Here is a 13,540-nt window from a genome sequence, read left to right as displayed (position 1 = left end):
AAAAAGTTCACGTATCTAAAAAAATTACTGATTTAGAAAAAAAATCAAATTTGAAAAAGTTCATCAAATTTGATCAAACATTTATCGGATTTGAAGAAAGTTCACCGACTTAGGAAAAAAGTTCACCAATTTTGAAAAGAAGTTTATCGGTTTAACAAAAGTTCATTCGATTTCAAAAAAATTCATCAACTTGTAAAAATGTTCATTGAATTTAAAACAATGTTCCTCGAAACTGAAAAAAAATTCATTGAATTTGAAGAAGTTCATCAAATTTCAAAAAAAGTGCATCGATTGAAGAGAAAGTTCATGTATTTGCAAACAATTCATCGAACCAGGAAGTACAAAAAAGGAAAAAGAAAAAAAACAGAAAATGAAAAAGGAAAACGGAAAAAGGAAAAAGTGAAAAAGAAAAAGAAAAGAAAAGAATGGGAAGAATAAAAGATGGAAAAGGTTGTGTGTTACCAGATCTTGTTGGGTGGCAGGGTGTGCCACCTCGTTGGGGCTGGATGCTGGTTCGATTCACAACCGACGGCAGAAGGATACTTTGGCCAACCACCACTGGAGCAATTATAACTGTGCTTTGATGACCCACAAGTGTAGGGGATCTATCGTAGTCCTTCTAATAAGTAAGAGTGTCGAACCCAACGAGGAACAAAAGGAAATGATAAGCGGTTTTCAGTAAGGTTTTCTCTGCAAGCACTGAAATTGTAGGTAATAGATAGTTTTGTGATAAGATGAATTGTAACGAGTAACAAGTAAATAAAGTAAATAAAGTGCAGCAAGGTGGCCCAATCCTTTATGTAGCAAAGGATAAGCCTGGACAATTTCTTTTAATGAGAAAGGAGCTCCTGAGGACACATGGGAATTATCGTCAAGCTAGTTTTCATCACGTTCATATGATTCGCGTTCGGTACTTTGATAATTTGATATGTGGGTGGACTGGTGCTTGGGTACTGCCCTTACTTGGACAAGCATCCCACTTATGATTAACCCCTATTGCAAGCGTTCGCAACTACAAAAGAAGTATTAAGGTAAACCTAACCACAGCATTAAACATATGGATCCAAATCAGCCCCTAACGAAGCAACGCATAAACTAGGGTTTAAGCTTCTGTCACTCTAGCAACCCATCATCTACTTATTACTTCCCAATGCCTTCCTCTAGGCCCAAATAATGGTGAAGTGTCATGTAGTCGACGTTCACATAACACCACTAGAGAAAAAGACAACATACATCTCATCAAAATATCAAACGAATACCAAATTCACATGACTACTAATAACAAGACTTCACCCATGTCCTTAGGAACAAACGTAACTACTCACAAAGCATATTCATGTTCATAATCAGAGGAGTAATAATATGTATTAAGGATTTGAACATATGATCTTCACCAAGTAAACCAATTAGCATCAACTACAAGGAGTAATCAACACTACTAGCAACCCACATGTACCAATTTGTGGTTTTGATACAAGATTGGATACAAGAGATGAACTAGGATTTTGAGAGGAGATGGTGCTGGTGAAGATGTTGATGGAGATTGACCCCCTCCCGATGAGAGGATCGTTGGTGATGACGATGGTGATGATTTCCCCCTCCCGGAGGGAAGTATCCCCGGCAGAACGGCTCTGCCGGAGCTCTAGATTGGTTCTGCCAAGGTTCCGCCTCGTGGCAGTGGAGTTTCGTCCCGTAATCTTGCCCATGATTTTTTCCAGGGTAAAAGCCCTCATATAGCAGAAGATGGACACCGGGGGGGGGGGGGGGGGCCACCAGGGGGCCCAGGAGATAGGGGCGCGCCCAATAGGGGTGGGCGCATCCCCCACCCTCCTGGCCAAGGTGTGGGCCCCCTGATGTATTTCTTCCGCTCAATAATTCTTATTAATTCCAAAAACATGTTTCATGAAGTTTCAGAATTTTTGGAGCAGTGCAGAATAGGTTTTCAGTGTTTGCTCCTTTTCCAGCCAGAATTCCAGCTGCCGACATTCCCCATCTTCATGGTAAACCTTGTAAAATAAGAGAGAATAGCCATAAGTATTGAGATATAATGTGTAATAACAGCCCATAATGCAATAAATATTGATATAAAAGCATGATGCAAAATGGACGTATCATGCTCCCTCCCGCCATCAAGCTGGAACTCTCTCTGATAGTTCAATCAGGTACTTTTATTTTTTGTGGGATGCAAGCCTAAGAAACCTAAAAATATTATACTAATTTTTGTCTAAAGCAAAGCATATGCATGCATACGACTAGAAAGAGACTTTTTTTTAGCTCCGGGTGTCCCTAAACCCTCACGAACAGTTATAACTTAAAAAATAGAAAACAAAGTAAACAAAGGAATTCATGACATCAAATATGCTCAAAGTTTTAAGCATTGATTTTTGTTGGTCATGTATAGAGCTCATCGGATGATCTTTCTCAACAAAAAATTGCAAGAACCAAAAACCCTCCCGCCACCAAGCTGGAACTCTCTCTGATAGTTCAATCATGTACTTTTATTTCTCGTGGGATGCAAGCCTAAGAAACCTAAAAAATATACTATTTTTTATCTAAAGCAAAGCATATGCATACGACTAGAAAGAGACTATTTTTTAGCTCCGGGTGTCCCTACACCCTCATGAACAGTAATAACTTCAAAAAATAGTAAACAAAGGAATTCATGACATCAAATATGCTCAAAGTTTTAAGCATTGATTTTTGTTGGTCATGTATAGAGGTCATCGGATGATATTTCTTAACAAAAAATTGCAAGAACCAAAAACCTTTGAGCATATATAATGTCACAGAATTCCAGTTTTTTTTCCTATATTTTTATTACTATTCAGGGGGTGTAAGGATACACGGGAGCTACCACACCTTTTTCTTGTTAATAATTGAAAGCACATGGGTTCATATTGTTGGCTTACATCAACTGTAGATCAAAACCTTTGGTGAATTGGTCTGATGTAGTTTTCTTTTTCTACTCATGCAATTTTGGTCGGGTCTGGTGAGTTGATAATCTCTGCCAGACAAAATCTTCCGAATGTTGCCATGGTTGATGTGCGTCTTTAGCTCAGTGAGTCGAAATCAAAATTGAATCGAGTGCAGATAGCAGATCGGGTCAAAAAAATCTTCGTTGGAAGTTCCAACCAGGTGGCCTTGATCTCATCAAATAGAAATCATGACCCTATTTTTTGCTCGGCCAATTCTTATTTATGGTATGTGACTACCACTACTTCGGTACCTCTAGTTTTCTCAGCGGTTCATAGCTCTGGACAGTGAAGCTCTGCTGAACCACTACTTCGATATGTGTGCATTCCGTCTGCTTTCGGTGTTTGTTCGAGGGATCGTTTGTTAGACAGTTCGGGGAACTTCAGGTCGATCTACGCCAACTCTTTTTCCGCTGCAATTCTAAGTTGGTAACGATCATGCTAAACCTCTTAATGCACCTTCATAGTGATCCTTGGATCTTGATCGTAGGATGGATTTTTTTATTTTCTAGTACATACATTTCCCAACAATACTTCCCTCAAAGCGTGCAACCCCGGCATTGATTGACCATTGCACCCCACTTTTCATTCACAAGAGGGCTGATCTTTCGCCAGGCTCTTCCCCGTCCGAGATGGATCATCCACTCGTCCCCCAACTCGATGTACAAGCAAGGGGAGACTCAGAGGTACCCTAGCCTATTCTTGGCATATAAGGAGTCAAGAGGCAAGGTGCCTACACTTGAGTCATCATCCAACAAATAGCAACCACGACATTGGTCCTAACCTATGAGTATGTCGTGCTATCTGAGATAACCAAACCTAGTTTTTTTAATCATTATGTCACACTTTTGTTGAATGTACGTTGAACTTTGCTACAAAACTGTCATACACAACCCACTAATATTATGACACTACCATCAAGCATAGTGCTATCCTTTGTGGTGTTCTACAACGAAAAAAACGCATCTCTTAATTGGGAGTCACTCCTCCATAAATCAATTCACTAGCCTTGCGCAAGTACTCTTGTCAATTAGGTGACCAATACACAGGCCAGTTAGAATTCCATCTCTGTATAGTACCTTTTGTACACTCTAAAGATTTAACAAACATCACAACTGTTTTTAGTCATAGTGAACTTTCTTCTGAGTAATCCTATGCGAACAACGTCATAATTTGCTTCCTTCTGGATGATCATGCCATGCGATACATTTATGTCTCCAGTTGTGGTGTGTCATGTCTTCTATGCATCACATATCAATTGAGTTTCAGGCTTTGATTATACCGGTTTTGATAACTCCATCACAATTCTAGTAGAATATAATACACAATTGTCACGGGGAATGAGATAAGGATCCCAAGAATGACCCTGGAAAGCACAAAACCATATACCGTCCGTCAAATGGAAATACATAGAAATGATGTAATGATATATGGGACAGAAACATACCCTGTGCTCATGATTTCTGCATGGACCTTGTACTCTTCAGCATACACAAATGAAGCGACGGCCAACGGGAGTGCTGCCTGTATGCAGACATGTCAAAAATCATGGTTAGACAATTAAATTTGCCTATGTATCATGAAAAATTTAATTAATCAACGATAAATTTCCGGTGTGCACACAACTTATTTTTTGCAGTCCCTGCAACTGGTGTTCTTACATTGATCTCTAGTTTCAATGTTCAGTATCTTGATTTTACATCACATTGCTCCTTCTACTTTCGTCCTTCCATGGTTGCACAGCGAATCACAAAATGGCGTACCCCCCTCCCGCCTTTCATTTCAATGTCACGTGGTTGGGGAATGCTACTCTTGGATCCCAATTTTCGAGAGCAGCGAAAATGGACCCTCTCCTTGCCAAGCCCACGGTGATGCCTTGTCTCATATCCAAATTTTTTTGTTAGGTTTTCCGCATGCTGCAAAATCCTTTTGTGGTGGATGTCAATAGGCTTTGTGTTCTATTTTGGTTGGAGTGGGGATTTAAGAGTTTTGGTTTGCTGAAGACGAAGACTTCCATTTGTTTGCTTGGTCTTAGTTTTGTGTTTTATGTGTTTGTTGTGAACCTTTGCGTGGAAATTACTTCGTTTGTCTTTCAAAGAGCTAGTTTTTTTAAGTCATGTAATTCATTTGGTAAACAAAGTTTTGTTTGGTTTATCAGTTTATTGGAATCTATAGGCTCCTTGCAAAAACGGAGAGAAAGAGAGGTCAACATTGTTGTACCACTACTTGGCGGTGACTTCCCTTCTCCTCATTTTCGACTCACACGAACGTTTGCATCATCAATCACTACACCCATTTGATTGTCTGCAACCAAAATGTCTACTATGTTAAAAGTCTCCCAAGAGGCCGGAGTTTAATTGAAGTTGTTGCACATATCCATAAAATGACTATTTGTGAGAATTGAAGGAAATAAATTTTCCCTTCTTTTTTTGGGGGGGGGGGGGGGGGGGGGTGGATGCCTCCACGAAGGGCTTCTCAGTGAACACGGTAGCCCTTCGTGTAGGCGTCAAGTTTGAACAGCCTTTCTTGTAGTAAGGTGTTGTTAATTGAGGTGCTTGATGATTATTTTTGCTACTGCAGTGCTGAAATGCTTCTGCATAATTTTAGTGGTCATAATCCCTTTGGTTTTTTTCTCCGCATATAAAATTTGTCTTAAGTCTAACTTTGTACAGTTTGACTAAATTTAAATTAAAAAAATATCAATAACTATAAAACTAAAGATGTACAATATGAAAATTAATTCCATACTATATCTAATGATATTGATTTGGTACTGTGAATGTTAATATTTTTTCTTATAAACTCGGTCAAACTTTTACGAAGTTTGGCTTAAGAGAGAACTTATATGCAGACAAAAGAGACGAAGAGAGTATAATTTATTTGTAGTTTCTTTAATAATTTGGCTCCATGAAACCTCGATATCTCAACTAACTCTCTACTGATCATTCGCTTGATTAATATACATCTCTTTAATTGTAGAAAATAACATGGAAATAAAGATTTAATTAGCGAATAAGGGTGTTGTGCTCACCTGTACAACAGCAATACGTAGCAGGGTGCCGTGCATACCGACGGCCAGCGAAGCGAGCAACATTGCCACCGGGCCTATCAGAAACTTGAGGACCAATGAAACCATTGCGATCGCGTAGCCGCAAGGAATGAACTGTGGTTGTCGCGCCATGAACGTCCCTGAGATGCACGACATGGTGTACTGCTTTACGTCAACAAAGGTTGATCGGGACGGTAAATACAGTTTGATGACTACATGGAGCCACTGAATTCCAGGCGTAAGCAAAGAATGGACGGACCTGATGAGAACATGCTTAGACCAATTGTTGTAGTTTGTATGGTGAACAAAGAGTCGAGGATTATTTTTGGCATCTTGATACCACACCTGCAAAAACATGTAGATGTGCATGTATTACGGCGACAAATAAAACAGGAGAAGAGAGGAAGGTTAGATATCCTGGACTTAAATAGTTTGTAGTGTTTAGTGTTTAGATCTAAGGTCATTGGCTAGTTCCTTTGGACTTCTGGATGGCTTAGGGTAAGGATTAAGCTCAGCCCCAAAGAACTTGTTTCTAGCCACCGTCCCTCTCTTTATAGCTGGCAATACAAATTTTGATTAGATTGCGATCATATGACTTAATATTATCAAGAACGGGCAATCTAATTTCTGATTAGTTTGGAATCATATGCCTTAATATTATCAAGAGCCGGCAATCCAAATTTTGATTAGTTTGTGCTCATAGTAATGTGTAACAACCAGTTTATTACTACTCTCTTGCACGCACATTTAGCACATGTCTGGAAGGATGGTAAAATGGGTACCCATTACCCACGTACCCGGCGGATAAAGCCCTATTAGGATCAGGGTACGAAATAAAAATATATTCGTGGGTATATAAATAGAAAAATCTCAAACTCATCGGTAGAGCGAGTACGGGTATGGGATCATATAATCCATACCCGCGTACCCATATAAAATCTAGCAGGTGTACTTCCCCTTCATTTATTGTACTTGTTATGTTGCCAATATTTTATTGCGATGCTTATGATGTGGCCTTATGTACAGCCGAATTAGCTATATACTCTGTGTTAAGTTTGTGAACTTAAAATGTATGATTATGTACTATTGTTTATGACTATGTGTTGTTGTTTACAAGTAAGTATTGATGTTAATGAGAATTTTTGATGTTTTGTGTTGTGCTGATGTTTATGAGTATGTTCTGTTGATATGATGTGTTGTTATTTGTATATTATGATTATATGTTTCTGTTTATGACCGCATACTGCTGAAGTCAATGTGTGTTCCAAATGTGAATACTTTTACCCGCGGGTACCCGTTTACCCTGTCGGGTGGCGGGTATGAAAAAAATTGTACCTACTGACGGGTATTGGTACGGATGATGGGTAAGGGATGGGGAAGGGTGCCGTGTGGCTCCGCCTCCGCCTCCGAAGTCTGCAAGCGGTTAATCGGCCAATGATGATGAGCGTGCCAAGCTTGGCTTCAGTAGGAGCGAAAGAGCGCTATTCCTCGGACCCGGGTGCCAGTGACATCCCACGCGCTTCCTTGCTGCCGGCATCGACCGCGGACGGGCCGGCTTCATGGCGCGGCCATGGCACTGTTGTCGACCTCGTCCTCGTCCTCGCTCTTACAGTAGACTTCATTTGCCGCCTCATCGATCTCCTTAAAGCCGTCTTCTAACTCCGCCTGACGGATGCAGTACCGCCAGCGGTCGCGACAGATTTTGCGGGTGGTGCAGAAGGATTCAAGCAACGCCTTTTGTTCACCCACGTCCACGCCCGTCCCGATGGTCGGGCGACAAGGAGTTCCTCCTCCGCGCGTTGGTTCTCATCGAGGAGGCGAAGGTTGTACTCTTAGTCCGTCTGCGCCTATCGGAACGTGGCCCGCCGCTCTTCCAACACCATCTTGGTGTAGTGAACACAGGCCTCGTCCATGGTGATGTCGGCATTGGCCAACGAGGACCGAGGCACCGGCTTGTCATCCGTCGCCTCTTCCATTGACATGTTTGCTTCCATCTGTGCCGGCCTACCAGCCGGCAACACTAGCGGCGATTTCCTTCTACCGCTCGAACGATAGGTTGTCCCAAATGGCTTTGGAGCTCGAGGAAGCCATGTCGGGCGTGGTGCCGAGAGGAGAAAGGGAGCAGAGAAGGATGGATGCGGCTATAGCCGGGCTGGAGTGTAAATAGCTGGCGGATGGTAGATGTGGCGGGGTGGTTAATGATAGGCGGCAGACGGACGAATGGGTGGCATCGAAGTAGGTTCCTCGGGCAACCATGCATGTTTAATGTAGGCAGGCGAAATGACGGGCTGTCGTTTGAACGTGAAAAAATCGCGTGCACCGGGAAGTGTTGCAGGGCGTTCTCGACCGGCGTGCCGCTTCAATGCCGGAGCGGAGGAAAAATCATGTCCCGGCCGGTCGGCTAATCGATACAGATCCACGTGGATGTCAAAACGCGTCCGACCGCACGATCTAGATGCGGGTGATTTGAGGGTCCGCGTTGAGATGCCCTAGAGTGGAAACCGTTTATTCAGTGCCCGTGCTAGATAGCTGTGCAGCTGTTGTTTTTCTATGGAATCAAATACTAGTACGTATCAAGCAGGAATGGAAGGGACTTACTTGAAAGTGATTAGAGCCCAGACGAGGCCAAGGAAGCTAGCATAGCTATTCGGAATCCTGAGAACCTTTTTCCCTGTCATGAAAGCGATATGCCTCATCGATGGAGACGCCGGCAGCGAGTCATCCTCTGCCTCCGCGCTCTCATCATCTTCACCAGCACACACCTCCGTCGTGAGCGCCGCCGTCGCCTGCTGGCCGGCCACGGCCATGCCTTGTTGTCTGGTGTGCTCCGTGCTTTCAACGTTCACGGTTACTTGGTGGACTCGCTCAACTGCCGCAATGGCGCGTTTCTCCGGCAACCCGAGGCTGGCCTTGGTGCTGCCGTCCGTCGCCGCCATGTACTCGTACATGAAGATGACGACGTTGTACCAGAGGCAGAACTGCATCACGACGATCTGCTTCATGAGGTCCTTGGACGCGGGCCCGTACATGCCGCTGAGGAGCGGCACGCCCATGATGATGATGCTGGGCAGCTGCGCCACGGAGAAGGCGGTCACCACCCACCGCAGCGCAGAGTTGCGGCCGCTCAATCTCTCGCCGCGGCAGCGGGACGAGGGCCACGCGGCCCACGCCAGGAGGCCGAGCAGCATGGCCCTCTTCTGCAGCGTGTCGGCGGCGACGAGGCGGGCGTTCATGGCGTAGGGGTCGTTGGTGGAGACCATGTCGAAGACGAGCGCCGGCAGGGCGTAGGTGGCGACGAAGTGGTTGATCCCCGCGCACTGCTCCTCGGAGAAGGCCCCGAGCCAGCGCACCGACGCGTAGCCCAGCGCCGCCGCCGTGTACAGCGGCGCCATCGTCTCCACGGCGTGGTACACGCCCGAGCCCGTGATCATGATCGATCGATGCCCTACCAGGCTAGCAGCTAGCTTGATATGGCGACTGGTGAGATACTACCAGTGATAGTGTTTTGGGGTTCCTGCAGTCATTGCAGTGTAGGAGTACGCGCTACATTATTATATAGTGGCATGGCCGTGGTGTGGTCTGTGGTGCCGTGGCACGTCGCAGGACGCAAGTTGACGTAGACGTTAACCACTCGGCTTCTTCAGTGCCGTACTAAGTGGCCGGCACCACAGAGTGCTAAGAGCATCTGGAGCTGGTCTTGGCAAAGCTGGACCCTCGAACGCCCGCAGACGAGTACGCGGACACTAACCAGTCACGTCTTAAATAATGCATTTCACATCCGTGTACCGCATATCCGGCAGTCTATATCCATAGTATGCATGCAACGTGATGAACTACTCTACGTGATCAAACAACGACCAACGAATTCGGCATCAAACAGACAACCGAATGCACATAAAACATTGTACATCATCCAAGAGATCATCGGAGTTCATCGCCGGACATGTTCTTAACTTAGACAAGTAAAAGGGGTAATAAAGGAAGGAGGAGCGTCATCGCCACTTCTTCGCCACTTCCTCGCCAGGCCTTTGCCCTTTCGTTCACCGGTGCAACTGTAAGCTTCTGCGGCTGGTGGAGGATCTTGGTCATCGTCGGAGGAGGTGGAGCTATGGTCGTCGTCGGCGTTGGACGAGGAGTCGGAGAGGAGGATCAGCCCCTTCATCCGGCGGATGGCCCTGTCCCGCTGCCACTTCAACTTGGCCACCCGAGCCGCCTCCACCACTGCCTCAGCCGCCTCGCGCTCCGACTGCTCAATGGAAAATCAGAGCGCCTTCTCGTTCTTCCGCCGTAGGCGGCGAGCGTCCGTCTCCGCCGTCGTCAGAGACATGCGGTAGTCCCAAGCGAGGAGCCATTTGTCCTCGTCGGACTCCGCCGGCAACCCGCGGCAGCGGCGCATGGACTGCTCCGCCGCGTCCCTCTCCCATTGCCGCTACCTCTCGCGGCGGGCCGCGCGCGCCTCCGATTCCGAAGTGCGCGTGCGGGCCGGTGGGGCGGGCACCAGCACCCAGTGCTGCCAGCGCGGAGTAGCAGTTGACAGGGGAAGGGACGACACGTGGGCGGAGCGGACTGTGCTGCCATGGCGGAGCTGCGCGCGGGCCGAGAGGGGCTGGCTCCGGAGTCCGCGCTGCGCCACCATAGGAGCAGCGATGGGGTAGATCCGGAGCTGTCCCCGGTGTCCACCTTCGACCGCTCCAATGCAATGCGAAGGGCCAGCTCCTCGTCAACGTCGAGGTCGAAGCCGGAGTGGATGTTGGAGCTCGGCATGTCGCTGGATTGGATCCGAATCGGAGAGGGGAGAGCAGGGGATAGAGGAAGAGAGGAGAGTGAGTGAGCTAGGATTCAGAGAGGGGACGGGTTGGATTTTTATTTTCAGACGGTTGTGGGCCGGGCTGACGTGGCGGACGCGCTCGTGCGTGTCCGGGCCGCCCTATATATGTCCTACATTTGGGCTGGATATGAGGGGCGCCGGATATTTGAGACAGGTTTGACGCGTTTGGGTGGGTCGATTTTTTTTACGGATCGATGATCGGTTCGTCTATCCGGGCGTTTGAGACGGGTTGGGGACGCACAGCTCGTATATGCTCTAACGTCGTTGAATTCTTCCACTTCCGATTAACAGGACTGCTCAACGGTGTACTAGCCATGCGTGAGAAGCTTGATAAACTAGGTGGTACAACCATACAAGTGTTTTGGCTCCTCAATGTGCATGTGTGTCTGCGGTCTCGTGATTATGACCTGATGAGTGCGTGCAACACATCAATTAGGAGCAGTGCGCGCGCACGTCTCTTGACATGGGGTCACCTTCATTTGCACTATGTCCTATGCGTGATCGATCAACAGTGTCCTACGCCATAGGATTTGCCAACCTTCACGGGTGTCGGTTCAAGCCCAGTGCTATAGTAACAGCTCCGTCCATGCATGTCTCTCTCTTGCATGCAAACGTGCCGTGGGAGGCATGGTTGTTTGACAAAACGCGATGTTGATCCCTCACTTTCGTTCGGAAAACACATTTCTCGTGCGTACTTTTTGGAGGCTAAAATGAGTAGTTATTTTCGTTCTAGGCTTCTAGCTATGGTCTCTCATTGCACATTGTCAATGAAATTTAACGTGCACGTACTACTCCGTACTCATATTGACTAGTACGGAGTACTTTGTTAGGCATGCATGCGCCAAAACGAGGATTTTTTTCCCCCCCGAAAAGAAGTGGGAGCGTCCACCACGATCTCTCCGTCAAGTGATATGTACATTGTTTTCTCCAAAGAAAATTCATTAGTACTCCCTCCGTAAACAAAAATAACGACGAGCATTATGGAAATGAGAAAGTTATATAGTATCTTCGTCGGTAAGAATGAAACTAACATGCATAAATAAAAACCACAGCTCATCACATATCCTGCTAGACGGCAGTTCATAACGGATGAACAAAGTCCAAACTACCGTTTCCAAGCGGATGCATTACTGTCTCCACACGAGCACTCAATACGAATCTAGTGGGTAGCCCGTAAATAAATTTACCTTTTTATGTTGTCAGTGAGTGTTAGAGTTGTGTCGAATGTTGTGTACAAGGTAGGTTACAGTTGAACTCTAAGTAGTATTGTGTTTAGATAGGATATGGAGTCGTGTCCAAGTAGGACACTTGTATCCTAGGCCTCTCATATATAGCGGGGGTAGACACACGATGTAATCTATGCCAACATAATAGCACCGGAACGCAGGGTAAGCCGGCGGCATGTGCCGGCGCCCGGGTAACCGGTGTGCGGTATTGTGACGGTATCACCGGGAGGAGCGCCCGTAGTCAGGCCCCGGGGATGTAGCCATATCGGTGAACATCGTTAACAAATCTCGGTGTCGTGCTCGTGTGATTGCTTGGTCCTTGGATGATCGACGGTATGCCTCAGATTTATTCTAACAAGTGGTATCATGAGCTAGGTTGTCCCGAGGTTGTGGGTTGTTGAAGAGGAGAAAAAGCTCTCAGAATGGATCAACATTGTTCGTATGGAAGACGTCGTCGTAGAGCGACTTGTGCGGACGAGGGCCGATCCGACATATTGGCGTTTTTTGGAATAGCAATCGAGCGACTGGATCGTGTACAACAGGGCGTATCGTATTCGAGACCGTGTCGGCGAGGTCGAGCAGATAGATGGACTGACGGCGACGCACACGTAATCTACCCTAAGCAGCGTGTGTTGGCGAGCGGCCAGCGGCATCGCTAGGCGTGGCCCAAGGGCTTGGAGGCGGGGGCGTGCTGGATGCGGGCACGTACCAGCCAGGTGCTGGAAGGGCAAGTGGCCAAGGCGTAGAACTTGCTGACCCAAGGCAGAACACACGGGTTACAGTGCGATCGGTGCAACGTATATGGGATTTGTTTTGGACAAAAAAGGGACCGAGTCCCTGGAGGAGATGCGTTCTCCTGGCGGCCGCGACACAAGGCAGCAAATCAAATCGGCAAGAGAAAATCTATCAGGGTACACATCCATCAAGGAGAATAGGACAAGGCAAAAGCTAGCATTCGGAGTTGGGCTCAGGAGCAATGCCACGTGAGAAGACCAGAAGGTTTTTTGGTTGGAATTGCTATTAGTATGCGGAGGCTGTTCGTGTACTTGGGAATCATGTTGATAGCTTGGATAATTTTTCGCAGGGTCAGCCATACGAACAAACATGGCGCTAACGGGTACCGAGTTTGAGGTGAAGAAATTCACGGAACTGAAAACCTTGGGTTATGACAGACAAGGGTGAAAGATTTGTTGGCACAACATGGATGCTTGAAGGTGTTGCAGGAAGTCATGTCAACTGTGGTGGAATTATCATGTAATGGATGGAAATTCTCGGAAGACGATTTGGGAGCCTTGAGCGTGTCATACAGTCGAACGAGTTCGGTTGGGTCGGACTGGGCAATCTGACAAGATCGACGTAAGTCGGTTGATACAGAAAACGGTGGTGGGATCGGCAATGATGACATAGGAGCGTGATGTTGATGGTGACCGACTTCTAGGGCGTGAAAACACGTGGCGCAGGCCCC

General features: G+C 46.5%; 1 protein-coding gene across 1 annotated transcript; it reads right to left on the bottom strand.

Moving 5' to 3' along the window:
- Positions 1-3,946: 3,946 nt before the first annotated feature.
- On the bottom strand, positions 3,947-9,452 carry LOC123161634 (probable auxin efflux carrier component 9). Its single transcript, XM_044579445.1, has 5 exons — positions 8,620-9,452; positions 6,281-6,366; positions 6,004-6,161; positions 4,420-4,496; positions 3,947-4,338 (listed from the first exon to the last, which is right to left on the bottom strand). Exons 1-5 carry the CDS (start codon positions 9,450-9,452, stop codon positions 4,272-4,274), a joined length of 1,221 nt encoding a protein of 406 aa, XP_044435380.1. The 3' UTR covers positions 3,947-4,271.
- Between the last annotated feature and the right edge of the window lie 4,088 nt (positions 9,453-13,540).

The sequence above is a fragment of the Triticum aestivum genome, chromosome 7B (genome assembly GCF_018294505.1).
Source record: "Triticum aestivum cultivar Chinese Spring chromosome 7B, IWGSC CS RefSeq v2.1, whole genome shotgun sequence".
Taxonomy (NCBI): Eukaryota; Viridiplantae; Streptophyta; class Magnoliopsida; order Poales; family Poaceae; genus Triticum; species Triticum aestivum.
The sequence above is the reverse complement of the archived record's forward strand: the minus strand, read 5'-3'. Positions and strand labels throughout refer to the sequence as shown.